We start from the raw sequence: 27,822 nt of genomic DNA, 5'->3' as shown, positions 1-27,822 counted from the left end.
CAGTGTTGTTAACACGTCTCGCACCCCAAGCACCCCACAAAGTCATTTGAGTGTAATCAGTCTAACGACTTTATTGTTATGCAAATATACAAGTACCTGATCTCGTCAGGCTAACAATACACTCGAAGGGTATCGCCATAGCGACACGTCGCTACCTTCGTACAGCTGACCACCTGTACTGTGTGCGGTGCAACAGATATAATCGAGTTGTCCGCTTGCCGCGCTGACAGACAACTTTTTCAAGCGCTAAGGAAACAATTCTTTCAAATACCGGCTTTGCTGTGAAACACACACATTGCCTAGATATTACTACGTGTTCTTTAGGAAACTTACAACAGAGAAATCGAGCTGAGTACCATGGCTGGAGTTGGGCCGTCTCCAGGGGACCCGGGTTCGTGCGGTAGCAGTACGGTTGGGCTGACACCTTTGTCGCTGAGTGGGGACTCCAGACACCCCGAATCATGGACATTGGTTCACGAATGGAACATGGAAAAAAGGCAACAACGCGAAGTTGACCCCTATAAGGTGAGTTTAAAGTATACGATGCACCTGGGAGGTACCTGTGGCAGGCGGACGAGGTAACCATTGTAATTTATGTTCGTGTTTATGGTAGCCCGGGGAATATTTATTTTGTCTACGAGACAGTATGTATGTAGTTGTTCAATAACCAAGTGTCGCAGACTTCGTCATACGCGTCAGTTACGGGCACCATATCTCAATACACGTATAACAAAACGTCTCATTGCGGTGGTTCCTAAACTGTATTTTACAAGACTTGTCCAGCTAATATTCCAAACAAACTCTAGAAAGTCGTTTTTTCCTTTCACGACATAAACTTACCCCATCCCATAGATAAACATCATTAAAAAAAAAAAAAAAAAACATCATCATTAATTATCACATTGAATCCCATATCGCACGTTATGTTAATTGACATTTCATATAATTATAATAGCAAACAATATCCCCATGGGAAATAGTGTCGGTTTACACGTTGTAAATTGACAAAGCTTCATGGCTTTGTGATAATACAATGACATCGACAAGTCTGATATCGAATTTTCTATTGTAATGCATGTGATTGTGACAGACAGTGGGACAGGTGACAACTGTATTAATGCCATGCCGACTTACACGTACAATGAGCCCTCGAATGTAAAGAAGTACCTGTATTGGTGTGTTTTTTAGGTAATCGGATATATTTCAGTGAAAAGGCAATCATATGTAAATCTATATCGGACGCTATAATTTAGCCCAGAAGTTCGGGCTTTATAACTGAACTCCGGTATAAAACCAGTCACTATTTAAGTATAGTAAGTCCTTACAATTGTCCTTTTAAAATGGAATATAATGTTATTGATGGGAAGTTTTGATTGCCCGATGTGTTGCTCAGATACGGCGATTCAAATACGAAATTCGCCGGCTTCTGAATGACCAACACACATTTCAAGTGTATCTCTACACGACGTTGCATATGTAAAGAATTCTTTATGATTCGTGCGACATTAATTTTTCATTACTCTGTTCAACCTTATGAATATTTCAGTTCACAGGAAATATGGTTGCTATTTTTATCTACATTTACCGCTGTCTAGTTATTGGCATTTTAAATGTTTGCACCTTCCCCTAGTTCTCGTGGGACAGTTTGGCGTTTAATGTTTCATATAGCCTGTAACTATAGTGATCAGTCCCCGTGGAACATCGCATGCGCATGATGATGCATGTAACGCAAAGTGTCTACTGGCCTTGACACCGCAACACCGGTCCGTCGTCTTGAGAACGACGAGACGGACACCCGGACAAACTGCACAACAATCTGTAGACAATAACTGACACCGATACATTTGTCAGTTTTTGCGCCCAGTCACGTACACGTATAATTTGAATTAACTACACTGTAATAATGTACTAGCTCAGGTCGTAGGGCATAGGCCTACTCGCCGTCAACATTATTGAAATAGTTTTGAAATGGCCTGCCATGTAAACATATACCGAACAAAGTACATCATCAGTTGTCTTGTTTTTTTCTCTTCTTTTTTTAAAGCTTATTTGCTAACTTTCCAAACTGAGTAATAAGCCCCCTTTAATAAACCAACCAACTCGATTCCCAGTGTAGTGCCAATTAATTAATTGACTGGTTTTCACATTATTGGTCCCGGAGTTAATTACCTGTATTGTGCGATGTTATTTGTGAATTCCTGTGAGAATCGAAAGATGTGACACACAATGGTGAAAATGTACACTGCTCTTTCATGCACACCACCACCACGAAGAAATAATGTTTATATTTGTAAATCAACCTCCCTTTTTCTGAGAGATACTTTGCCTTCTACCCTTCCTTGCGTAATCTCATTAGATACTGGTATACCACGCAGTATTACGAATACCTGGGTGCGACTTTTTCCATTTGCAACATTATGGTGAATAAACCTAGTATATTATTTCGGCCTCTCGACATTACAATGTCATGTACATATACCTCAAATACTCACTTCTTACGACGTTCATTTCAGTTATAGGTTGCAGACATATTTGATTGAGTAGAATTTGTCACAATTTACCGTTTGCATCCTATATAACAGCGTCTAGGTATTGTTATCTGTCGACAGCTGAAGCTTTTATAAACGCATGTGCTTGGTCGTCACAATTTTTGTTGGTTTGGAAATAAGTAACGTTTCTCATGATTTCTTTACAGAATTGGAAATTTGACGTACAAAGCCAAATCGCCAACATGGGTGACCAACTGGTAGGTGACAATTTTATACCTTTAAACGCATTTTTGTATGTAAAGAGAACTAGATTATTATAGAAAGTGCTTTTGTCACGTCTTTAAAAACATCACCATTGATGTATATAATAACAGCCGAGATTAGGAACAGGGACAGATAGGGGGGGGGGGGGGGGAGGTTAGGTCATTCCATTTTTCTTGTAACTTGTACAAGAGTCATATTATATGGAGACCAGTACTCGCTAATCAATGCAAATAACACTCATTATTATTCACAATTTATTGCACTGATTTACATAATCATAGGGCTCCAGTACCCAACTAACCAATCCACATGATTCCTTCTGTAAATTTCATATCCCGGTTTCCTCATTTACAGAGGAAATCCTTGCAAACACACCCAGTGGACGATTCATCCAGCAGCTACTCGGGTTTCGAGAGTGATTTCAAGCACAGAAAAGATAAAATCGTGAAAGAACAGACGAGTACCTTGGCAAACTCGTTGGCATATGGCTTGGGACGCACATAAGGATATCATCTCAGCCTGGAATCCAAGCAACTCAACAAGAATTTACAACACTTGAAGTGATTATAACTGCAACTCCGGTTTCTTCAAAACAATCCTCAGTTTCACTTTGTTACACCCTTACTAGTTTCGACAGTATAACAACAGTTACATGTAATACGAGTTTAGTTATTATCCCAAAGATTTCCCCCATTCAGGTTTTCTACAACATCAAACACGAAACCTATACAATATCGAATATATCATAGCTTTAATACATAGAGATTTATTTGTGGTTGTTGACAATTTGAAAAAAAAAGGCTTTATTATTGCATATACTGAAAATAACTTTTGATTAATGTTGGCAAAATAGTTCCGGACTTCAACTGTCTTAAGAGGGTTGTGTACATTCTGAACTTTCATGCTGTGTAAAGTGTTAGTAACTGTTACCAGCGTGAAGCATTGGTGTACACGCATGATGAAGTACACTTGGTCTATCTTCGGTGTGCTGTTCGTCTCAGATACTTTTTTCAAAGTTACGTATTGGGACAAGACCGAAATTCAATTTTGCTAAAATTACCAAGAGAACGTTTACAATAATTGCACTCATGATATGAAATAGACGTAACATAGGATAACCTCTTCTGTACCGAGTACTTTCCCACGAAAAGAAAATGTGTTGAACAAAAATGTCGTCTGCCGCTGTCACCGACCAAGTAGTTTGCCGCAAAATTTACCAGACTTAACTCTTGTCTGAATATTTAGTAAGTTTACAAGTTAATTTTAGACGTAAATCATTAAAAATAGTTATATGAATTAAACCATTATTTGAGATGACAGTTTTGGTTGTAAAAACTAGGATTTTGTGAAAATTATCAAAATAATTCAAATTATACATTTATTTCCAGATTCGGTAGTTTGGTACAGAAGGGGTTCAATTTGAAACATGATGATAAAAGATATTAGTTTGCCGTGTTAAAAGTGTGTAGTTGTTGGTGCTTCAAAAATTTACTGCCAATATGTTTGTTTACGCATTGAATCTTATCAAAAATCCGTCCATTGTTTGTTGTCTTAGGAACTCTAGAATTTGTGTTTACTTATTTCATTGATTTTTTCCCCCGACTTTTTCTTTCAAATCCGATAATCCTACTTTTGGCGTATAGTTAACAAGATTTCGAAACGAGCAACTCGCATTTCAGGCGAACCCCGTAAATGGTATTGTTTTAGGTTTGATTTGTGACCAGAAATAACATTGCGAATTTGTTTTCCCAAGGATAGAAACTTTTGTGCTGACGTGACAGAGTTAAGTTTGTTGGTATTGGTATTAAAACGCAATTGATCACACGTTATTAGAACAACAAACATTGCATGTTCATGTCAACATTCCGTCACCTGAAGTATGCCGCCATGATTATAAATCAAAAACGGGTAATGTGTATGTTATCCTCATTATTACATTATTGCAGTGTGATACTTATCATGACGTCATCATCGATTTCAACAAATGATATCTGGATATGACGTCAAAAGTCAAGAGACTTTGTGACACAGGATTCGTCCATCAAAACCAGGATTATAACGTTAACGGTTGCGTTTGAAATATGTTTTCGTTAGTCCAGTGATGTATTTATCTGACTCAAACTACTCGGATTATTAAAATATTTGATATTTGACAGATTAATAGACACGCCGATCATGTTAATATGAAAGTAATCTAATTTACATAATTAGTCAATGTTATCTAATTTACATAATTAGTCAATGTTATCTAATTTACATAACTTAGAATATCTCCATTACATTAAACTAACCTAGATATTGTAAACACGTGACTGTTTGCACTAAACATTTTCTGAAAGTAAAAGAGGCAATATATTCAATAGTGTGAAAATTTCAACCGAGTGATATGTATTTTCCCAACACCCTGATTCAGTGTGCCGTGTATCAACTTTTACGTTGATTTTTCATTGTCAATAATATTGAAAGAAATTGTTCTCTTTCGAAAACGGCAGTCATGTTTATGAAATAAATTATATGATAAAAACACAACTATTATGTCTTGAATGTGTCTTGTGAACATATTCGATACTCATTTTACGGTGAGGGTGGTACCCGGGGGTGTTACTTTCTGTTTTGTCTGTACAATGAAAGTCCTAGGCTAGGCCGTTGACCGTCCACCAACGTTGGACTTGGCAAGAAGAAGAAGACATGTCAGGAGAGAAATGTGTTCAATACATGATGATAATACTCGGTAGTTGTTTCGTTGATATCGTATGTGATAGAACAAAAGTTGGAACGTGACCGGATTTTTTACATACTTACACAACGTACACAGGCTCTGTCACCAGTAGTCGTCTATTGCGCATGTCTAGTCCGAATGGGGTACTTTTTTTTTTTACTATTTTTTACTTTTTACATCTACACGATGCTATTCAAAGTTCCGATCACCTCGTTGAAATTGGCTAATATTTGAATTGCCTGATACAAGAGTTCACTTGGGGGAAATCTCTTCCGCAAATTATCATGTTAATTTCTGCCCGGAAAATAAGTTTTGTTTGGGCGTCCCAGCTTAGTTACTGGGTAGCTAGGTTTTCGTAGTAACGTATAGGACCCTTATATGAGTCGGACGCTTACAACGGCTGTCCTTTCAGGTACGCCAATACATATTCATTCGCAGTTTAACACAATCTAATTATGATATGATTCTAGTATCCTTGTTATGAGTGTGATACGGGCAAGTTGATTGGGTAGCCCTCAAGTGCTTAATTTATATTATCTAGTGTACTGGTTTTAAGAGGTTGTTTCGAAATAAGTTTAATAAATTTATTATGCGTTTGAATTGAAAGCGTCATTGAAGTTTTACTGACATAGTTATGGATACAGGTGAGCTAAATTACAGTTCATATTCACATGTATACAACTTTCTTTGATGGCACAGCAAGTAAATATTGTATCCGTAAAATCTGATGAATTATTTTCCTGGTTTTGTATAATTTTTGTAGTTCAATTAATAATTGAGACGTGCAGGAGTCAAGGATGAGCTATTAGTAGAACCATAGACCCTACACGTGTAGGGTCTATGGTAGAACTGTACACACACACACACATACACACACACACACACACAATTTCTTGATTATATGCTTGCTGCTGCTTCCCATGCACAAACCTGACATACATATATACATACATACATACACACACACACATACATACATACACACATACATACACATACACACACTCATACATACATGCATACGTACGTACGTAATACATACATACATACATACACACACACACATATACATGCATACGTACGTACGTACGTACGTACGTACATGATACATACATACATACATACATACATACATACATACATACACACACACACACACACACACACACACACACACATACCTGATAAAATAATGCAACCTGTACACTTTGATTCATAAAGTTTTATCCCATTTATTGCTCTTGATGTCTAGAAGTCTATGTATATCATACTACAGTAGTAGGTATTTACTTGTGTAGTTAAGTACTTGATGGGGAAAGTATAGTAGCTCCTAGTCCGGCCAGTTATCGGAGTAAGTAAGTAAATAAACCAAGAAAGTAAAATCAGAGAACACTGGAAGGAGAGACACAGAAACAACTATGATGGAGGCACTGTTTATTTCTTCATTAAAGGGGAATAGTCTGTAAATAGTGAACTCTGGGTGATTGGTTTTGTTTTGCATAAAAGGATACTTTTGTTAATCTGTATGCTCAAATATAACAATTTGATTCTCACTAGTAATTACTGGCATAAATAGCTTGTCTTGCATTCTGTGTGAGACATACATGGCACTGGTAATTATTTTTTTAAGTGGCCACATGGATGAGAACTTTGGATTTATTTTGGATTTTTAAATTGATAAAAAACATCGCCACATAAAAAAATATTTCCAAGTCTTGGCTTCAATGCATGCTCATAGATCTTGGCATGGATGTCCATTCCTGGGTCTATGCTATATCAATTGTGATACCTATTATCAACTGAAAAACAAAGGTTTCAATGTAAAACAAAACTACACACATAGAGAATCTTACAATACATGCATGACGGATATAGGAATAATATTAACCGGAAGTGTAATAAAAGTGTGGTATCAAACTCCTGGCTAATGTTATTTCGATGAGCTTCACACATGATGGTGAGATTCATAATAGATGTATATACCTCCTAAATAAAGTTACAGCTTGTGTCCCTTTAATGATTACATCCACCTACAGACTATGCCCCTTTAATGATTTGAATCTAGGAATGTCCAACAATTTACTTGCACAACTGTTCTGCATGGACGGCATTCAACAAGTACTGGTCATGCATGACAGAATACAAACTTACATGACAACACATTCTCCAGTCATTGTAAGTCTCACAAATCTAAATTTCTTGGTAGAGTGAAAAACTACTCTTACGGTGAAAATTTATCGAGCTGCAAAAATGAAACGGACACCCAGCAATGTTTCTTTAAGAAATCTACATGGTTGATAAGAATCTAGCCTCTAACTTTGATGGAGAATCAGAGGATTTGAAATGAAAGCCCACGACAAGTCACTGGGCTAAAAAAAAAAGAATCTTGTATTAAAGCATTTCTGCAGTGTGTTTAGTCCCCTGGGCACATCAAGAATTAATGATATGAGTGGTTTCCCATTTCATTTTCTAATAATTTCCATCCACAGCGAGACCAAACATGGCTCAAACTGTCACTTTTTAGACTTCAATCACATGAGAACATGTTGATAAAAAACAACCTTATCAACTGTGCTTATCTCCTAAATCATTCAGCCTCTTCACCTTTTGCAGCTCAATCAATTTTCACTGTACTACTGGAAATCCAATTACCTAAGTAATAATATTTCTGTATGAACATTGCCCCATGTATGTCAAACTTTTAAAATATATGATATCTTCTTGTAAAACAAATATAATAGTACAGATATTATACTCTTTTAAGGTGAAAGTATTATAAAGTAAATTTTTTTTACTTGGAACGCAAATTGCAGTACTTCTCTTCCATATCTAACAGTATTGAAAAAAAGAAAATGTTTTATCAAGGATATTTTTCCACACTACACCAACATTGATAAATGAAAACAAAAGAATCTCTTCTGAGAAGTATTGAGGGCGTGCTTTATGCATCATGACAAAATCAGAGAGAACCTGTGATGGAGGGAAAATTGATAAGACTTCAACAGTTTTAATGACAGCAGAACCACATTGGACGGACTTGAATATTTCAGAAAATAATCTTGAAATGAGTGAGGCACATTAAAAGTTAAGCCTTCAACTTCAAATATATTTACAAGAATCAAATCATATTGTCTCTGCCAGTAGTATTTCTCACTTCCATTAATATGCCAAAGATGAAACGATTTACATTTTCTTTAAAAAGTGCATTCAAAAACGTCAGAAAAACTGGTAAATTTTAGGCTTTCAAATAAAAGCATTATACACAAATAGACTCTAGAAATGTGTAGAAGTGTTGATATTGTCTCTACAGTTCTGAAATTCGACCTCAAGTTTTGTCTTATCTAATGTTTTACAGCAGTGGAAACTAACCTTTCAGCTAACTAAGATCAACATCAACTAAACCCTACTGCGGCGACATCTTGATATTAAGCTACTTAATGGACATTGGTTTAATTGTACTCACAGTAGGGTATCATTTCTGATGACTTCCAAGATCTTACAGGTGTACATTCTGGGGCCTTCCAGTATTTACACTATCTTGATTACAGGGTGATTATATCCACACAAATAAATAGAGGCACTGCTATCACCCACTTGTGTAATCTACCACACTGACCAACTTTAGTTTGTGGCTACCTAGACCTTAGTAAGCTGAAAGCTGGGTTTTCCACAGCAGTATTTTACCTAGCTACCATACTTCATTCACATCATCAAATTATGAGTTGGAGTGCAATTAATCATGTGCAGCTAATAATTATCACTTCAAAATTCATAGAATATAGTCTACATTTTTTCCTCAAAAAATTCAAAAAACTCCATACATTGCACACATTTTATGTACAATATCCAATACATTTTTTTTTTTTAGATGAATAGAACATATTTACAAGTATAATAACAGTTAATTTGAATTCATTGGCAATTTCATTAAAATCATCTTCTTTTTTTGAAAATTTATTTCCATTTTATAAAGTTGCAAAATAGAGCTTAGACAAAGTGGTGTCTATTTATTTACATCAGATTCAGATTCAGATTCATATTCAGATTCAGATTCGACAATTTGGAATGTAAATTTTCAAGACTGGATTCCTGACAATTAGGAGTCCCAGCTGCATTTATATCTTAGATGGTGTCTCAAATCTCATCACAAATAGAAAACAAAGAAAAAAACCAAGCAGTTGTTTTTGTTTTAAACTGACTTCAAAAATCTGCAGGTTTTCTGTTCCAGATTAGTACAAAACCGGTCAACTGATTATGAAAATCATATTTCAAAATGTTCTTGAAATCCAACAATGAACTTGAACTTCTATATCGTTTGTTAAACTTGTCTTAAGTCGCCGACAAGTGATACTCAGCAGTACTTTATATATAGATGTATCAGATTTCAGTTAAGCACTGTTGAAATTGAAATTGCTTTGAGATAGAATCACACAAAAAAAAGGTGTATGAACTGACTTTCAATTTCAACAATATTTGTAATTATTTTACGAAATAAAAGTTACAACAATTGTTGCCGACCGATATATAGAATTCAAGCTACGGAACAAAAGCTTTCATCAAGTAATTTCAAGGCAAAAAAAATAACAGTAAACATGGATGGAATTTCTGACTATGCTCTGCATAGTTTTACGACGGAACAACTGAAAGGAAAAAATTCACAAATTGTAAATTTGATTTAAAATGCAATATTATTTCTGTCAACAGAATTGACCAATCCCATTAGGTTAAAATTGAGGTATGAACAACAGTTATCAGGTAGAGCTGTAGTAAAAGTTAGCACTGAACAAAAGAGTAATCCTTATCGCTCCACTGATAAGATAACACTAATGTGAAAACCTGGGTTTGACACTTCGGCAAATTGATCTTGACTAACACAGAGATATTCTTCATGTATATATTACAAGGACCAAACCTGTTCTCGCAACGCAGATTGCTGAACGTGGAAAATTTGTGTAAAATCATAAAATCAAATGATCATAAAGTCACCCTGTGGTTTAAGTAAAATACTTCCTATGCAATTATTATTCCTACAATATCAAAAGCATACATGACTAGTTTGAACACAAAAGTGCACTGTGTACTTGATCAAAACAAATTTGTGAACTAATGCTATCAAGGACAACAAAGTCAAATAAAAACTGTCTGTCTACACTGCTATTAGACACTTGACCATTTCTAAACAGACAAGTGATACAATGAAGTATGATGTAAATATTATACCCCATTTCAAGGTCTTAAACTGGTTATTATGCAAATTCCAAATGCAAATTCAAGGTGTGTAACGAAATAATATGTAAATTTCTGACACAGTCCAAGGTGTGTAAATATCGGTGGAATTTTATTGGCATCCTGAAAGTGGTCAAATGTTGACAAAAATAACAAATGCAGGCTCAGCCTTTCTGTGGATAAGGTTATGTGTAATTTGGCTTTTGTAGAAGATTTCGGATGAAATATTTTATATCTGCATAGAATGTAATATAATATATCTGAACACAAGTAATATTTCTGATTTTTATCTCGCTAAATTTTGTGTAAATTATTAAAATTTCTATGAGTATATTTAATCTGAGGCTGGTACTGGTGCTTGTTGTTGATTTCCATCTACGTTAGGTATCTCTATCGGTACTTCTGCATCTGGTACTGCCTGCGGTACTTCTACAGTAGTGGTGGTTGGTTGAGGAATAGCGTCTCCCTGTGGTGGCTGTGGTGAGCCAGGTGATCCCTGCTGCGCAGGTCTCGCTGAGCTTGGTCGGCCTGATGTTGGACGGGAGCCTTGACGAGAGGCTGGGCGCGCTGACATTGGTCTTCCAGAACCGGGGCGTGCAATGTATTGATCCACTTGGTCTGAGGGAGGAGTGATAACTCTGCGCTGTACCTTACCACTGCTAGTTGGTCGTGGAGTTCGAGAAGATTTGCTGGGAGTCTGCAAGAAGTGAAGATGAACATTTTAAGGATTAGCTCCATGTAGACATTCAGACGAATTGATATATACAGCCATTTGAAGCTTGCACTTAGAAACACATACATACATACATACATACATACATACATACATACATACATACATACATACATACATACATACATACATACATACATACATACATACATACATACATACATAAATACATACATACATACATACATACATACATACATACATACATACATACATACATACATACATACATACATACATACATACACTACATACATACATACATACATACATACATACACACACATACATACATACACACATACATACACACACACATACATACATACACACACATACACACACATACACACATACATACATACATACATACATTACATACATACATACATACATACATACATACATACATACATACATGCATACATACACACACATATATACATACATACAGACAGACACACACACTCACACACACACACACACACACACACACACACACACACACACACACACACACACACACACACACACACATGTAGTGATGTCAGAATGAATGTTTATAGCCTTATGGTTCATAATTACACCTGTGTAAATATCTACGCACTCAGTCCAAAAGTAAGTATGGTAACAAATGTAAGAGCTAAATTAAGAAATCGCACCGAGTTCACTACATTAGATTTCAATAAGATCAGGTGTGTATATGTGACTGTAACAAATTAGATCACATGACAAACATCAATCATTCTTACCCTTGGTTGTTGTTGTTGTCCAGGTAAAGCAGGAAGTTTACCATCCTCATTCTCCATACGTCCTTTATAGATATGACCATCAGCACCTTGGATTTCAGTCTCAATTCTACAACACATGAAAAAGAATCAAGTGTATGATGGGTTATGTCACATTGGCAGTGTTATTGATTTCACTGACAGAATGTCAAAAATACAAAAGAATCAACTATCTCTACCAATGATGATGATGTTGTGTGATCCTCAATTCACACATCTCAGTTAGGCAAGGATTGTGCTAATCGATTCTGATCTGGAAAAAACATACACACTGACAAGGAAGGCACAGTTAGGCAAGAATTGTGAAAATTGAAGTCTGAGGAAAACATACACACAGATGAAGCACAGTTAGGCAAGAAAATTGTGAAAATTGAAATCAGAGGAAAGCACGCACTGACCAAGCACAGTTAGGCAAGAAATGTGAAAACAAAATTTCTGGAATTTCATGCATGCCATAGAAAGTACCCATTGCAGTTTTAAGGTGAATATATGAACTGAAATATGGTGCATTGTATTTTGTGTTTATTTTAAAGAAGTGACAAAAACCATTTAAAACCAAACATATAACAGTGCCTACTAGTTACAGTGACTATACAACTCATTTTCATTTTACTTACTCTCTGAGATGTTAGAAACGTTACCAATACATTCAAGTAGAAGTAGAAACATTGGTAATGTAGTGACACACCCAAGCAAAATGAATGAGACAAGAACTTAGCAAAGCTTAGCACAAGATACATGCAGAGTAAAGCAGAAGGCACGATTTCATAGATACATTGGCTAACTTAACACAAGATTTAAACACAAGACACAAGCACAGTATAAAATGTCTACATATCTGTATACACACACAGCAAATGAACTGAAAGAAAAGATATTGCCATCTTGGCAACAAATCGTACATAAGCTTAGAGCTTTGTTGTTTGATGTTCGGCACTAAGGCTACTCTCAATACAAGCAACACTTTCCTATCTTTTCTCTCATTTTTTTTTACATGAACGTAGAATGTGCCTCAGAAATAAACTTTTGCTGTTACTACGCTCAAGAAAAGTCCAACCTATTCTCAGTTAAATCAATTTAAATAATCTTGTCTCATCGTACAAATATTTGAGATAGAGGTTTAAATGTTATCAAAAGTAAACAATTTTAGAATCCAATATGGCCACTAAATACTGTAGTAACTCTGTGAGAAAATAAAGATTGACAATTTGCTAGAAAATAAGATTCCCCCCCCCCCTTTTTTTTTTATAATTATTTCAACTTCATATGGCAAAGTTTGGAGAGATTTGCCGAACTTTGATTTTCGGGGATATTTGTCCCTAATTAAGACACATTCTACCTAAAACATTTTGGACAAATAAGTGACACAATCTTCAATATTCTGTGTACTGTAAAGACAGACATAAGTAAAGTTATATCTGCAAAAATACTTGAAAATTTTCTTATAAATTTTTCATATATTCTGGCTTTTCTTTTCATATTTATTTACAATAGATAAAATCATAAATAATGATTTCCTGTATGATAAACAATTATCGAAGATTCAAAATTAATGTGAATTTGTTTTCAAAATTCAATTTTTATAAATTTTGGCTTCTCTGTTGCTTGTTTGAATCAAATTATAATATTACAAATATAGTCTCAGGAAACAATTTGAAGTTAAAAAAAATACGGGGAAAAAACCCAACAGAGAGAAAACGGAAATAAACATACCTTCCTTGGACAATGGGAGTTGGTGGCTCCTCTTCTGAGAAAAGTTGACTGTTGGGACAAAAAATTATGTATTAAATGTATTTGTAGAAACTTTGACACATTTAGTAATAACTTTCAGGGACAACATGCATGATTGCTGAGGTACATAAAGTTGAAACTTGTACCTCATCCATTGTCCAGTGTAATATAAATAATGTTGAATTTATAAAATGGTTTCAAGGTCTAAAAAAAGTACATGATGATGTCGTTATTTTCAACAGTAGTGTTCTCCTTTAACTGAGAAACGTAGAGAGCCTAATAATATAACATAATTTTCGAGTAGATGGAATTATTAAATGATAAATTGTACATAATGTTTTTCTACTTTTTTTTTATAGACTTACTTTAGATGAGTCATACGGTTGATTCTTCTGTGTGGGAAGGTCAGTGTGTGACTGCCACCACAGGCTCTGGATGTCACATAGTATTCTGACATCTCTGGTACATTTTGACTGTGAATGAGAGTGGGAAGAACGGAATATAGTTAAGAGGGGGGTTTTATGGTTAGAATCAACACACTGGAAGTAGCATCAGAACATACCATTTAACAGAAGGGGTGTACAGTTGATACTTAAGCTATTTTATATGTGCTTTGATTTTAACTTACTGTTCTTCTAATGGTATGTTCCAACACCATATCCAGTTTTTATTCCTGACTTTACAGGTTTTATACTTTTTGAACCATTCATGCCCGTTTCCTTTACATAATTTACCCAAATTTGACCACACTAATTATGCTAGCACCAAAAATTGATGGAAACCGGGTGTGAAGGTTTTAACACATATGTGCTGTGCAACATAACACCCAAGGTGTAGGACAACGACAAGAACACACAGTTGTCAGCCCACGCATTATTCACAACACTGGTACCTTAGATGAAACGGGTAGGCTAAGATCTTCCGCTGACCATAAGCTGTCGCAATGGTGTGCGCTCCACCTGCGGAGCGTGGCGTCACCAGACGTTCCATAAAATCAGGAAACTCTTGGCTGTAACATGCAGGCATGCAAAGTACAGTATGTTGTTAGCAGTGAAGAGGGCATGCAATGGGTGAGTTTGGTAAGCGTTGGTAGTAGGAGGACATACAGGGAAGGAGGGCAGAGTGGAATTGGGAGATAAGAAAATAGAGTGAGATCATTGTTAAACTTGAAACGAAATGAAAATAATTACAAGTATGTGACGTGTACTTGGGAGTGGTACAGTATAAACTGTTTGCAGAGAATGGGTGTGGAGGGATAATATTACCTTTATTAGGGGAAGAGTGCATAGTTGTTACAAATTTGCCAGAGGGAAGGCTGAAGAAAAATGTACACAAGCTAGACACAAGGTAAAGTGATAACGAAAAATAAATTGCACTTTTAGATCTGTTGATTTTAGACCAGTTAGAAACTGCTATGTGTAGATTTGATTTCAGTGCAAAAAGATTATAATGGAAAAAGATATTGTTTTTTAATTTTAAATAGATGAGAACAAATTGGGGGTGTGTGTTTTTAAGTTTTTGTTTTTTTGACTAGTATTCAAAGAACAGTGATTACATGCACAGTGGTGATGTCGGGGATGACAGGACGTCCAGTCAGCTAGCGAAGTCACTGAAGCCTTTAATCCATTCAGCACTAATACCCAGTATGTACAGAACACTTTAACGATGCAGACTACAGCCTAGTCTTTACGAAAAAAAACAGCAAAATACAGAATTTTCCTGTGTCTGCTACAGACGTCATGCTGCTAAAAAGTGGTGTTTATATGGTGCAATCTATACATTCACAAACGTCGACTTGTATGAGAATCATCAAAATTTACTCTACATGGAACAACTAACAGCGAAGGAATTGTGTCATTCACTAGTTACAGAGTGAAAATATGCATTCCATGTGAGATGGAAGGATTGACATGAGTGAATGAAACATTCTGTCATTAAAAGTAAGATAATATTGTATGAGACATGCTGAGATGACTGCAGGGAGAATATTCATGACGCTATGAAGCTTTGATGACAGACGTACACTATACAGTAAGGGGAGTGACAATCGTGTCCTCTTACCTCCAATTGTCATACATTTTGTGTCTATAATGCCTGTCAAATTCGACAGTGTGTCAAAAATAAAGAGAAGGATTATGACATTTTTGAATCATACTAAAATTAGAATGTTTTATGTTTTGGTTATTGCTTTCACTTAATTGTATATCAATATAAATTTTGGTCATGATTTGTGCATACATGCATTATCACGGTGGAATGTAGATTCATGGTTTTAATAATGACAAATTATTGAACTCAAAATTAATGAACACATTGTAAAGTTACTGACTGTTAGCCATGGTATAAGTATGACTCAAAATATAAATATTAGTTAAAATATAAGAAATACAAATCAAATCAAAAAATGAAATTACATATTTTGTTAAACCCATTATAGTTAGTATAGTTTTATAATACGCCATAGTCCAGTTACCGATTATTTTTGAAAGAGTTGTTGTACAAGAGTGCTAAAGATTTGGAAAAAAAATGTGAAAGTTCAACTTTTCATTGTGTATGTTAAATGTATGAACTTTTTTCTAAAACTATAAATCTAAAACAGATGAAACAGAACTTTGTTAACGATATCGATACTTGCCATATGAAAGGTTAGAAAAGGTACAGTATTGAATAGCTCTGCTATGAGGGTCAGACTTGTCATTGTATGTGCCAAAATCTGCTGTCAAAAAGGACTCCTAGTGGCCAAACTAAATGAATCTTTCATCTTTTTAATAACTGGAATAAGGAATATTACAAATGTTCAAGAGACTTAAGCTACTGAGTAAAACTGAACATTGCTGGGTTTTTTTGGTTACATGTCAAAAAAAAATAAGTTTTCAGAACACAAAGCCCAAATATTCCTTTATTTCATCAAAATCTCACTTGTTCAGTTTCTCAATTTCAAAACTTTGTTGTCAACATTACCAGTATGCTTAAGTTTCTTAAATAAAATCAAAAATGAAATGTGCATGTGATTATTCACTAAACCCATGTGATCTACATGTGATAATTTACCAAATCCATGTGATGTGCATGTGTCCACCATGAAGAATGCATGTGTATGTTTCATGTACTTTTTGCATGCATTTTTTTTTGTAAATATATCTAAAGGTCTCGGGCTGCAGAGCACCTACATACATATACTGTTCTGGAGAAACTTAAAACTGACTAATAGGTTCACTATCATCCAAACACAACTTGAGTTTTGCCAACAAAAGGCTAAATTTACATTTTGAAATTATAGATTTTTTCTGATAAAATTTCTTTCACTACAATTGCAATGTAGTTTTATTAGTGTATAAAGTGGGTACTATTTGGTTACCACGGTTACATGTCATGGAATGTTAATATGGTCAAAAATAGCTTGACTATTGAAATCTGACAACCTATAGCTGGGTGATGACTAACTGATAACTACAATTCCATCGTGAGGTTACTTCTTCTTTTACCAACACCCCTCCTTTTCACAAAGACAAGTCAACGTAGTGTGATTTGGGGTACGATTCTCAGTGATGATAACACAAGTTAATTATCACTATTAACTGTTATTCTCTCTTTCTACTCTTTAATTTGTAGATTCATTCAATTCCAGAAAATGTATAACTTGTTCAGATGATGAGATTTCTTCTGTTTGGATGCTAATAATACATAATGTCAATAATGTTTGGCACTATTGAGGGGTCTTGTCCTAGTCAAGGGTGTATAATACTTGCACCCCCCCCCCCACCCATGATTTGATCCCATTTCTCTACTATTTCTACATTTCCCTATTTACAGCAACAAAACGTTTTGCTACTGTGTATCCTTATTATCATATCACTATCTGCACGAAGTAAACAGAGATACAACTATATATCACCATTTAAAACTAAGATAACCCTGTTTCTATCCTACTACTACTATCCTACAACAACTGAGGAGAAACATTAAGATTATTCCACTTGAAAAACCCCTACTTTTACTAAGGCTGTAAATGAAAGGACATAAACATTTTGTCACTTGAGATTACCCAAACTCTATATGACATCACTAGTGTTATAAATGAAGGGAAACAGAACTGACTTGCAAACATTCAATTCCTACCCCCCACCCCCCACCCCAGCGCTAAAAACACAGGAGAGATTCTCCACTCACTGAGACTTCCCCATCCCTACTCAACTCCATTAACTGACACTGCAAATGAAGGGAATCATATTTCACCTATTTTAAAGTATCCAACACTTATTCAACTTCACTAGCGCAGCAATTTACCCGATCCCAGGCAGTGGCAGAGATAAAATACAGCAGAGAGATAGGGGGCCTTGCTGGCCCTGCCTTTACCCTAACTAAATAAGAGTACTTAGGTGCAACTTGTTTGTTACAGACTAGCTAATCCTATCTTACTTGAGAGGAAAGACATCGGGTCGAGCATCTTTGTAATGGACCATGTAAGCAATAAAGTCTTGTTTACGTTTCCTTGCTAATTCGTGTTCCTGAATGGATCTGTCAAAGTGCTGGACATTGCCTGTCTTACCACTGTTAGTAAGGGGGTCAAAACAAACATGGTCAAAATCATACAGTGAAGTTAAACAAATAAGGAAAGATATGCAAAAAGAAAAAAAATAGGGGAAAAAAAAGAGAATAGTTTGAGACAGAATTATCATGCTTCTACAAGCAACTGATTGCAAAAAAAAAAATTCAAGCTTTTTCTAACGACTAGCTTGGATGGCACATAAATACAACGAGCCGACGATGCACATCACAAATATTGTAAATAAAACTTGAAAATTGTTTGTTGTAAATAGCAAATGCTGTTAATAAATGCAGGTATAGATACAAATTAAGTTTCCAAAGTACATAAATACAAGGTAACGTTGCTTGTTGATTGAAAAAGAAATTTCAACAGTGTTGCAAATACTGTCATCATGTCCTCATATCAAATACAGAGATGTGTTCAAAAAGTGAAAGTCCTCTGATAATGGAATGGAATCAGCCATTGTGCTGAAACAAAGTATTCATCTCCAATATCACATTTTCAAGTTTTTGGCACTCCATTGCTCGCTGAATGCAAATATTCTATATTTGACAGAGAATTGTGAAATGTTTCACTTGAACCTACCTCTTTTGATGGGCTCTGATTTGTTCTAATTCAAACGTGGTGTAAGGACGTCCAGATCTGGTGCCTGGTAAGGGCTTAGATTCTGGTAACGAGGGTACTGGGCTGTTAAAACAAATTATTACATGCCTGTTACTCACTGACACCGGTGATATTCCAAATAAATATAGTGCACACAAATATGAACAGTAACTTTACAGTTTGCAGTCACTAACTGTGACTTAATTACTGAGTTATTCTAACAGCTGATACTGCAGACAGTTTACAAAAACCCTCAGTTTACTGTTCAAAAAGTTCAAGAAAATCCTACAATAACCTTTCCCGGTAGTTAAAAGCAATAAAATGTAACATCGAAAACATATTTATTGAAATGTATCATTCAAAAGGTGATCTCACTTTAATTCTTTGCCAACGACCTTGCTAGGAATTTCTCAAGAGTTTATATCCATAAGTCAAAAAAGCACTGGGGGGGGGGGGGGGGGGGGGGATTTTGAATTTTGGGAAAGTATTGTGTGATGATGATGTCATGATTTTGTCATTCAACACTTACCCTTGAGTGGCAATCTCCACTGGTCTGTCACATGAAATACAGTGTACTTTCTGCATTAATGGTCTGTAGATTAAATAAAACAGGAATATTATAATGAGTTACTGGCAGTCTAATAGGGCTCAGATGGGTGAAGGAATTAGGCCAATGTTAAATAATCTCATTTTCATATAATGATTAAACAACCTGAGTACACTGCAGTTAATATCTTCTTTTTTCCATTGGAACATGTAAGTTAAAAATTGCTAAATTAAAAATTAAATTGATTAAAATCTATTCTATAGTTCCTGCTGGCCATGGGCAGTACCCGTCTGGTCCTCCTCTAAGCAGTGCCCACCTGAGGTTCCTGCTACACAGTACCAATCTGGTTCTCCCCTAAGCAATTCCCATTTGGGGTTCCCACAAGGCAGTACCCATCTGGTTCCTCTAAGCAGTGCCCCTAAAGAGTGCCCATTTTGCGTTCCTCTATACTGTACACAATTTGGTTTCCCTCTCGACATTGCCAATTCAGGTTTCTCTAGGCAGTGCCAATTTGAGGCTCCATCTAAGCAGTGCCTGTTTTGGTCTCCATTTAAGTTTACACAGTGCCCACATGGCTCCTTTTAGACAGAGCCAACTTGAACCCTCCAAGCAGTGCTGGTATATATTTACAATATATTATTTGACTTACTTTCTGAATCCAGCTGCTTCATCTGTATCTTCTATAGGTTGATGAACCTTAATCATCTTAGCACTGGCTGCTTTGATACGACCTTCTAGGTATTCCTTTAATGGTTCTAACTCCATACGGTCAAGTTTATTATCAATATCTGTTTCTATATGATGCATTGCCTTGTCAAATGCATCTTGCTGTAAAATCAAGTTAACAGAAAGGTTATGAAAGTGTATGCTAAAGTCAATTTTAGAATGATAGAGATATCACCTCTCCCCCCCCTCTCTCTCTCTCTCTCTCTCTCTCTCTCTCTCTCTCTCTCTCTCTCTCTCTCTCTCTCTCTCTCTCTCTCTCTCTCTCTCTCTCTCTCTCTCTCTCTCCCTCCCTCCCTCCCTCCCTCCCTCCCTCCCTCCCTCCCTCCCTCCCTCCCTCCCTCCCTCCCTCCCTCCCTCCCTCCCTCCCTCCCTCCCTCCCTCCCTCCCTCCCTCCCTCCCTCCCTCCCTCCCTCCCTCCCTCCCTCCCTCCCTCCCTCCCTCCCTCCCTCCCTCCCTCTCTCTCTCTCTCTCTCTCTCTCTCTCTCTCTCTTGTGTTTATGAGTTGTCATGATCAAGTAATAATGATAGCACACAAAATACTAACTTTCATGTAATTACAAAATTTTCTCAACTAATTTATAAAATTACAAAGGACAAAACCATTTTCAAGAGAACCATGAGCAAAGTTTTAATATATTTTGTTTGAGTTTTGAATGACACGATTATGGAACAACAAAAAGATGCCATTTTGTTCTTGATTCAAAGCATGTACGACAACTCTGATGAGCACATCAATGAAAATTTCCCCGTTATTTTACTGTTATGGGTGTTTTAGTGCCATGAGTACCATAAGTACTTTGTATGGAAATCTGTTTACAACTTGTGTCTTATGTTCTGAGAGCATTTATCGAATAAGTTATGTTCTTTCACATTTGCATAAATTTTCACATTGTTGGTTTAGGTTTTTAAATGTGATTTACCAGGATATATAATTGAGAACACTATTTGTAATGACTTACATGTCCACTTAGTTTGGTTATAATTTCACTGACATTCTTGTTTAGTTCATCAACAGTTCCATCAAATTGACTTCGACTCACTTTACCTTCCAATGAACGCTTATCTGCTTTCTGTTGAAACAAAACATCAATCTGTCAAAATCTGAACGTTTGGTGGGAGACAACACCAATGAAACAACTACAAAAAATGATTAAATTCAATCAATCAATCAATCAATCAATTGCTATGGTAATCAATCAATCATTTATTTGATTAATTATCAAATACTAAGCAGTAAAAATTACTGTTTAATAATCAATCAATCAATTAATCAATCAAGCAATCAATCAATCAAGTAATAATTTGAAGAATCTTAAAATAATTCAGCTGATTCATAAATCATTCCATTAAATCAATCAATCAATCAATCAATCAATCAATCAATCAATCAATCAATCACAGCAAAACACACGTGTTATAACTGTAAATCTAATCACACCATGATGTCCATGGTACAAGTATAAAGGATCTGGTGAACCAATATGGATCCCTTACTGGTGTGAACAAAAACAGTCAATAATTGGAATGTCACATGACAGAAAGCCCAGTTTCCATAACAACACAAAATTATCATTCTCTCTACCAGCTGTGTTCTGTAATGACTACACATCTAGTACTCACATAGAGCAGCCATGCATGTAAATACATACCAGGGAGAATCATTAAAATTTCTACAAGCCCCCAATTTAAAAATTTTTTTAAATCTCATGTCAAAAAACCCTGACATTTTAAGTGCGCAAATACCTACCACATCAATTTCCATGGTAACATGTTCTTTGTCGGCTTTGATCTCTTGAAGCCTGTCAACAAAGGTGTACAGGGCCTGAAAAGAAAGAAAGGAAACATGTTAGATTGTCTTTCATCTATAAAAGTTAAAACTGCCTGAAAGCTGTCATCAGATAAAAGTGTTGCCCTTTAAGGTATGTTAGCTAATCCTCTCAGAGGAGAGAAATTTATAATGTGACTAAAAGTACTAGGCGTGTCTTAAATCTTTTTTATTGTCAAATGATCACTTTCCTTTTGTAGATTTTACTTGAACAGATTTAGTTTTACTGCAGACATATAATCGCTGCCTTTTGTCTAAAATAACTGGTCACTGGTTAATGCCTGCCATTGAACTTGATGTTGTTAGAGGTGTGTCTACTAAAAAAAAAATCCATTCTTGATATGTGCACTTATTTAATATTGATACTTAAATGCTTTTACAATACCGTGCTACTTTGCTCTGAGCTATGTTGACCCTTGAATGTCGATGAATTGAAATTCACATTTAAAGCTAGTAAGGAGAACTAGCTAACAAAAACTGGGTTTTATGCTGTATATTAGTGGTATGTGTATATTAGTGGTATGACTCATTCTTTTGGCATGGAGAAACTTCTGTTACTCTCTATGGCAACAATATGCAGACGGACTTTTCATTCTTTCAATGTCTATGAGATTATTACCATGTCACGCTGTGTTATTGTATTTTTCAGTTCCTATAAATGCTTAAACACTAAAAATACTGTCAGGATCTGTAACGATACTGCCTAGTCAAGTATGCATTATTATCATGCAAGCTATTCAACTCAGTTCATTTTTCAGAAAATTCTATCCCTTGTGTTTAAAATGGATAGAAATACTTACTACTGTTCAGTTGACTTTTCACTAATATACATCATTTCTCTACTTTACCACTGGAGGGCATGATTTAATAAGGTCTATTAGTTAACCCTTTCATCTTTTTACATCATTTCTCTTCTTCATCACTAGAGGGCAAGATTTACTGGAAGGGTCTGTCGTCTTGCCTTTTAAAATGTGATGTGTGTAACTACATATTCAGTTTATAGAGGATTATCAAAAGTTTTCTTTGTGGTGAGTAAGGGATTTCACAGAACGTGTGTGTGTGTGTGTGTGTGTGTGTGCGTGCGTGCGTGCGTGCGTGTGTGCATGCGTGTGTGTGTGTGTGTGTGTGTGTATGCGTGCGTGCGTGTGTGTTTTAAGTTTGGGAGTGTGTACGTATGGATGCAGCAATGTGGATTCCAATGGTACACTTACATCAATGTGTTTCTGTTTAGAATTGGCTTCGTCCACAAGTTGAGTACATGTATTGGTAACTTTCTCTATGTCTTCCTGTAACTGCTGTAATGCATTCTTCAGGGTCTTCATCAGTTCATTGTCCTGTAGGTTGCGTAAATACAAAATAAATCAAATCAAGGGATATACAATTGTCAGCTTAATTCCAATCCTCTGATGAATGAAGATGTGAAAAACATGAAATGAACACCAACGGCATGCAGTTATGAAATACCTGTACGTGATTCATACTTCTGCATGTTGATAAGCCTTGTATTATGCTGTACTTCTTACTGTCACAATGTAATGTGATACAACATTTCCTCTTTTTCTAATAACTATACTCTTCCAAGATTAACAGGTATTTCCTATCTACAGAGTTCACATGATTAAGAAGTCATTTGGAGATGCGATGAAGAAATTCCATGTTTCCATGCTATCAAATTTATCACCCTTCAAGTTTAGAAAAGGCAATTTTATGTTGTCTTCATGGTTCAGATTAAATTTACTAAGAGCTCAGACTGAAAAAATTCCATCAAATAATTTCTTAATGATTAAAACAGTAATACTATAATCTTTACAGTTCAGATCAAGTCACTTGGAGTTGAGAAACATGAATTTCAAGCTTCCATTTTTCTCACTTTATTCACAAATTATTTTCGTCAGGATTGTGATCAAATAGATATATTTTTATTGGGAAACTCTATCTTCGGAAAGTTCAATTCAATCCCTCGGAGTTGCTATGACAATAAGCACATTGTGAAGTCAACACAAAACGGAGATTGCGCTTCACCAACTGTCTAAAAACTGACTTGGCAATTTAAACCATAGACCCAGAGTTTGTTCCAAGATCTTATTTATAAAACTAAGTACAGACTTAAAATTTGCATCATTGTATTACACTACACAACATTACATTACCACAACATTTCCCTGCACTATGTGTACCGGTGGTACTGGTGGTGGTGGCGGTGGCGGGGCTGCCTGCCTAACTATAACTGGTTTATCTTCCTTAGTCTTAGCTAATAGCTCACTATAGCGATCTAACGCCTGCTCTAATGCCTGGATGTGATTTTTCAAATCTGATAATTTCTTATAGAATTCCTGACTTAATTCTTGGAGTTGTTGTTCTAACTCTTTCAAGCGGGCAAACTAAGAAATAAAAAAGAAACTTATAAATAAAAAACATTAAATTCATAACTGCACTGAATAGTTACAACATTGTGAGGAAATGACAAATTCACAGAACTGAGTTGTTTACACTGATGAACTATAGTATTAGTAGAAATGGGAAATATTAAAGCTCAGACTCTCTACGGCATGAAATGGTAAAATGTTCAACTAGAGAGAGATTTATTTTTTTCAAAGTATTCTCCACATAGATAGTTGAGGCATCGTTTTACAAGCTGAATATGACTGGTGTATGACTAGAACTCAGAGTGTGTTGTTTTCTTGCTGAACAAATTTATTCTTTGCTGAAAAATCCTCACATGCAATAATCTCTCATATCGTGTTGTAGCAAAAGCACAGGCATGCACTGTGACTTTATAAAGGGATAAATTGAGGTCTGGTTTTTGTTATGTGTATATATATTATTACAATCAGTAGCATTATATAATCTTTAACTTGAATGATTGCAATTCTTCTAGAATGTGTTACAGTGAGTTAATTCTTTCTGTGTCAAATTTTTTCTTATCAATAAAATTAATTTGTTTGTTTGCACTTGCATTAATTTTCAATGGCATGCAAGTATTAAAACTAAGATTTGGAAATGATTTCTTAACAATATATTCTTTACATATTATAGGGCACATGCATATAGAATGCTATGGGTAAAGAAACACTTTATAATATTCGTACATGAATTACCCACTATGATGTATGGGATATTATCTATGAATGACAACAACAACGACGACACTAACAATTTAATGTTTAGGGAAACTAACGGTCATTCATTACCATGGTAGTGATAATGGAAAGGGGAGAAGGGGAGCTAGTACAGTACAGCACAAGAATAGGTGAGCATTATACAGCTAGCATTGCAGGGCTCACTCAGTGCTAACACTGGGTTGATATTAACACCTCACCAATATGTGTTTAATAGCAACTGGAATGGTATATATCTGCACCAACCCAATGATATTATACACTGGGCTAGTTCAGTGCTAACACAAGGCTGGCACTTACTGCTCATACACTGTGTCAGCACCAACCAAAGTTTAGCAACAGGTTAGCCAAATGTTGGCATTGGCTAGCAAATTTAAAAAGAGATTCTGGTGCTGTAATATACTAATGGAACTATGTCAGAATATATTCATGCACTGCTGGGTAGATAGTACATAATATAATGTATACTGTAGATCACCAGTTATTCCCCTTCAAGAAATTATATCTACTGCATAATTATACATATATTTATAGGAAGAAATTGCATGCAGAACTGTTACATATCATACACTTTCTATTCTACCCTGGTACTTATCTATGCAGTATATTTATATTCTAATGTCATATACTCTGGACATTCTAATCTAATTATTAAAACTCAATTTATTTATTTTTACTTTTTTCCACAATCAAAACCTTTTCATTTTTTCGTTCACAGAATTAAAGAAGCTAAATACAAAATCACTAATTCTGAGTTTGAATAACTTAAATTTTTCCATGCAGGAATTCTACACAGAAAAACATGATGAGTTATCGTATAATAGAACTATACTACAGGTATCACCATTCACTAACACTACGATAAACTAACTACCACAAGTAAAATTAAACTGTGCTATCACTATTCACTAATGCTAACTAAGATCAACTAAACAAAACAATACTAAACTAAGATCAACTAACCAAAACAATGCTAACTAAGATCAACTAACCAAAACAATACTAAACTAAGATCAACTAACCATAACAATGCTAAACTAAGATCAACTAACCAAAACAATGCTAAACTAAGATCAACTAACCAAAACAATACTAAACTAAGATCAACTAACCAAAACAATGCTAAACTAAGATCAACTAACCAAAACAATGCTAACTAAGATCAACTAACCAAAACCATGCTAAACTAAGATCAACTAACCAAAACAATGCTAAACTAAGATCAACTAACCATAACAATGCTAAACTAAGATCAACTAACCAAAACAATGCTAACTAAGATCAACTAACCAAAACCATGCTAAACTAAGATCAACTAACCAAAACAATACTAAACTAAGATCAACTAACCAAAACAATGCTAACTAAGGTCAACTAACCAAAACAATGCTAAACTAAGATCAACTAATCAAAACAATGCTAAACTAAGATCAACTAACCAAAACAATGCTAACTAAGATCAACTAACCAAACCATGCTAAACTAAGATCAACTAATCAAAACATGCTAACTAAGATCAACTAACCAAAACAATGCTTAACTATGATCAACTTAGCAAAACCAGTAAAATAAAAGTATGCTATCACTATTCACTCACTACAGTCAACTAACTACAACCGATAACATTAAAATACTCTATCGATTCACTAACACTAACTAATATCAACTAACCACAGCTGAATCATCTACTTTCACTGGCACTTGTACAGTTTGTTGTACTGGTAAGTTTTCTAACATATCTTTCATCTCTGACTCTACATGGACTTCAAGCTTAGTTAGCTGGTCTTTCAAAGCCTGTAGATCGTCCAGTGTCACTGGTACATCCTTACTTTGATTTTTCAATAACTCACTGATCTGATCAATCTACAAGGTGTGCAAAGCCAAAAGAAAAAAATCAAGTTGCAGAAATGGAAAAATAGGAAAAAGACAGGAATTAGTACATGAAGCATACAAATACAGAATGTATATATAGCTGTATCATTTGTTTGTCAAAGTTTCCTGTTCAATATATTGACTCAGAAATAGCATTGAAGTTAAAAGTTAAAGCACAAGTTAGCATAAAAAACTGTCAAAAGCTTAGAGGTAAAAAAAGATGTAGATAAGGTTAGAAATTTTAAGGTAGATTTTGAATATGAAATGATAGCGGATCAGCAGAATGTTAAAGGTGCACTAGCTGTATCTGGAACATTTTTTTGAAACTGTTTTGTGAGACATAATTAAGTCACGTCTAATATCGTACATCCTGAACAGTATTGAATCACCTGTTGGTTAATGTATTATTTGTGCAGCTGTACACATGATATGGTACAATAAATCAACTCAAATTGATTTTAGGGGCTGCACCGAAAAATCAGCACCCTAGTGCATTCGCGATTTCAAACTTGCTGTACTACACTTCTGGATACATTCAGCTCCTCATCAACATGTACAATGTCTAATTATTGGTATTATAACAATTTATAAGGAATATATTGTTGCTTAGTGTCTCATCCAAAAAAATAAT

General features: G+C 35.3%; 2 protein-coding genes across 3 annotated transcripts in view; one reads left to right on the top strand and one right to left on the bottom strand.

The window, feature by feature from the left end:
- The first annotated feature begins 177 nt into the window (after window positions 1–177).
- LOC144435753 (uncharacterized) lies at window positions 178–5,239 on the top strand. Its single transcript, XM_078124367.1, has 3 exons — window positions 178–525; window positions 2,696–2,746; window positions 3,108–5,239. The coding sequence occupies exons 1-3, from the start codon at window positions 358–360 to the stop codon at window positions 3,255–3,257; spliced, it is 369 nt and encodes a 122-aa protein (XP_077980493.1). The 5' UTR covers window positions 178–357; the 3' UTR covers window positions 3,258–5,239.
- Window positions 5,240–6,704: 1,465 nt separating this feature from the next.
- Window positions 6,705–27,822, bottom strand: part of LOC144435245 (uncharacterized) — a 43,238-nt gene continuing 22,120 nt past the window's right edge. Inside the window, exons 7-17 of one of the 2 annotated variants that reach the window (XM_078123830.1) lie at window positions 23,412–23,534; window positions 22,123–22,197; window positions 21,335–21,445; window positions 20,299–20,477; window positions 19,632–19,694; window positions 19,085–19,186; window positions 16,012–16,044; window positions 14,316–14,423; window positions 13,933–13,980; window positions 12,184–12,289; window positions 6,705–11,395 (exon numbers count right to left, since the gene is read on the bottom strand). In XM_078123830.1, coding sequence (XP_077979956.1) covers window positions 11,033–11,395; window positions 12,184–12,289; window positions 13,933–13,980; window positions 14,316–14,423; window positions 16,012–16,044; window positions 19,085–19,186; window positions 19,632–19,694; window positions 20,299–20,477; window positions 21,335–21,445; window positions 22,123–22,197; window positions 23,412–23,534 — 1,311 coding nt within the window. In that variant the 3' untranslated portion in view covers window positions 6,705–11,032. The remainder of the gene's footprint in view (window positions 11,396–12,183; window positions 12,290–13,932; window positions 13,981–14,315; window positions 14,424–16,011; window positions 16,045–19,084; window positions 19,187–19,631; window positions 19,695–20,298; window positions 20,478–21,334; window positions 21,446–22,122; window positions 22,198–23,411; window positions 23,535–27,822) is intronic. The other variant, XM_078123831.1, reaches the window with a different exon arrangement.

The sequence above is a fragment of the Glandiceps talaboti genome, chromosome 5 (genome assembly GCF_964340395.1).
Source record: "Glandiceps talaboti chromosome 5, keGlaTala1.1, whole genome shotgun sequence".
Taxonomy (NCBI): Eukaryota; Metazoa; Hemichordata; class Enteropneusta; family Spengelidae; genus Glandiceps; species Glandiceps talaboti.
Note: the sequence above shows the minus strand (reverse complement) of the source record. Positions and strands in the feature narration are given on the sequence as shown.

Bases quoted from the DNA above. Each gene is read 5' to 3' on its own strand.
- LOC144435753 (XM_078124367.1), top strand. From the start codon at position 358: ATGGCTGGAGTTGGGCCGTCTCCAGGGGACCCGGGTTCGTGCGGTAGC. The intron at 526-2,695 runs GTGAGTTTAAAG...ATTTCTTTACAG, and splicing joins GCGAAGTTGACCCCTATAAG to AATTGGAAATTTGACGTACA. The intron at 2,747-3,107 runs GTAGGTGACAAT...CCTCATTTACAG, and splicing joins CCAACATGGGTGACCAACTG to AGGAAATCCTTGCAAACACA.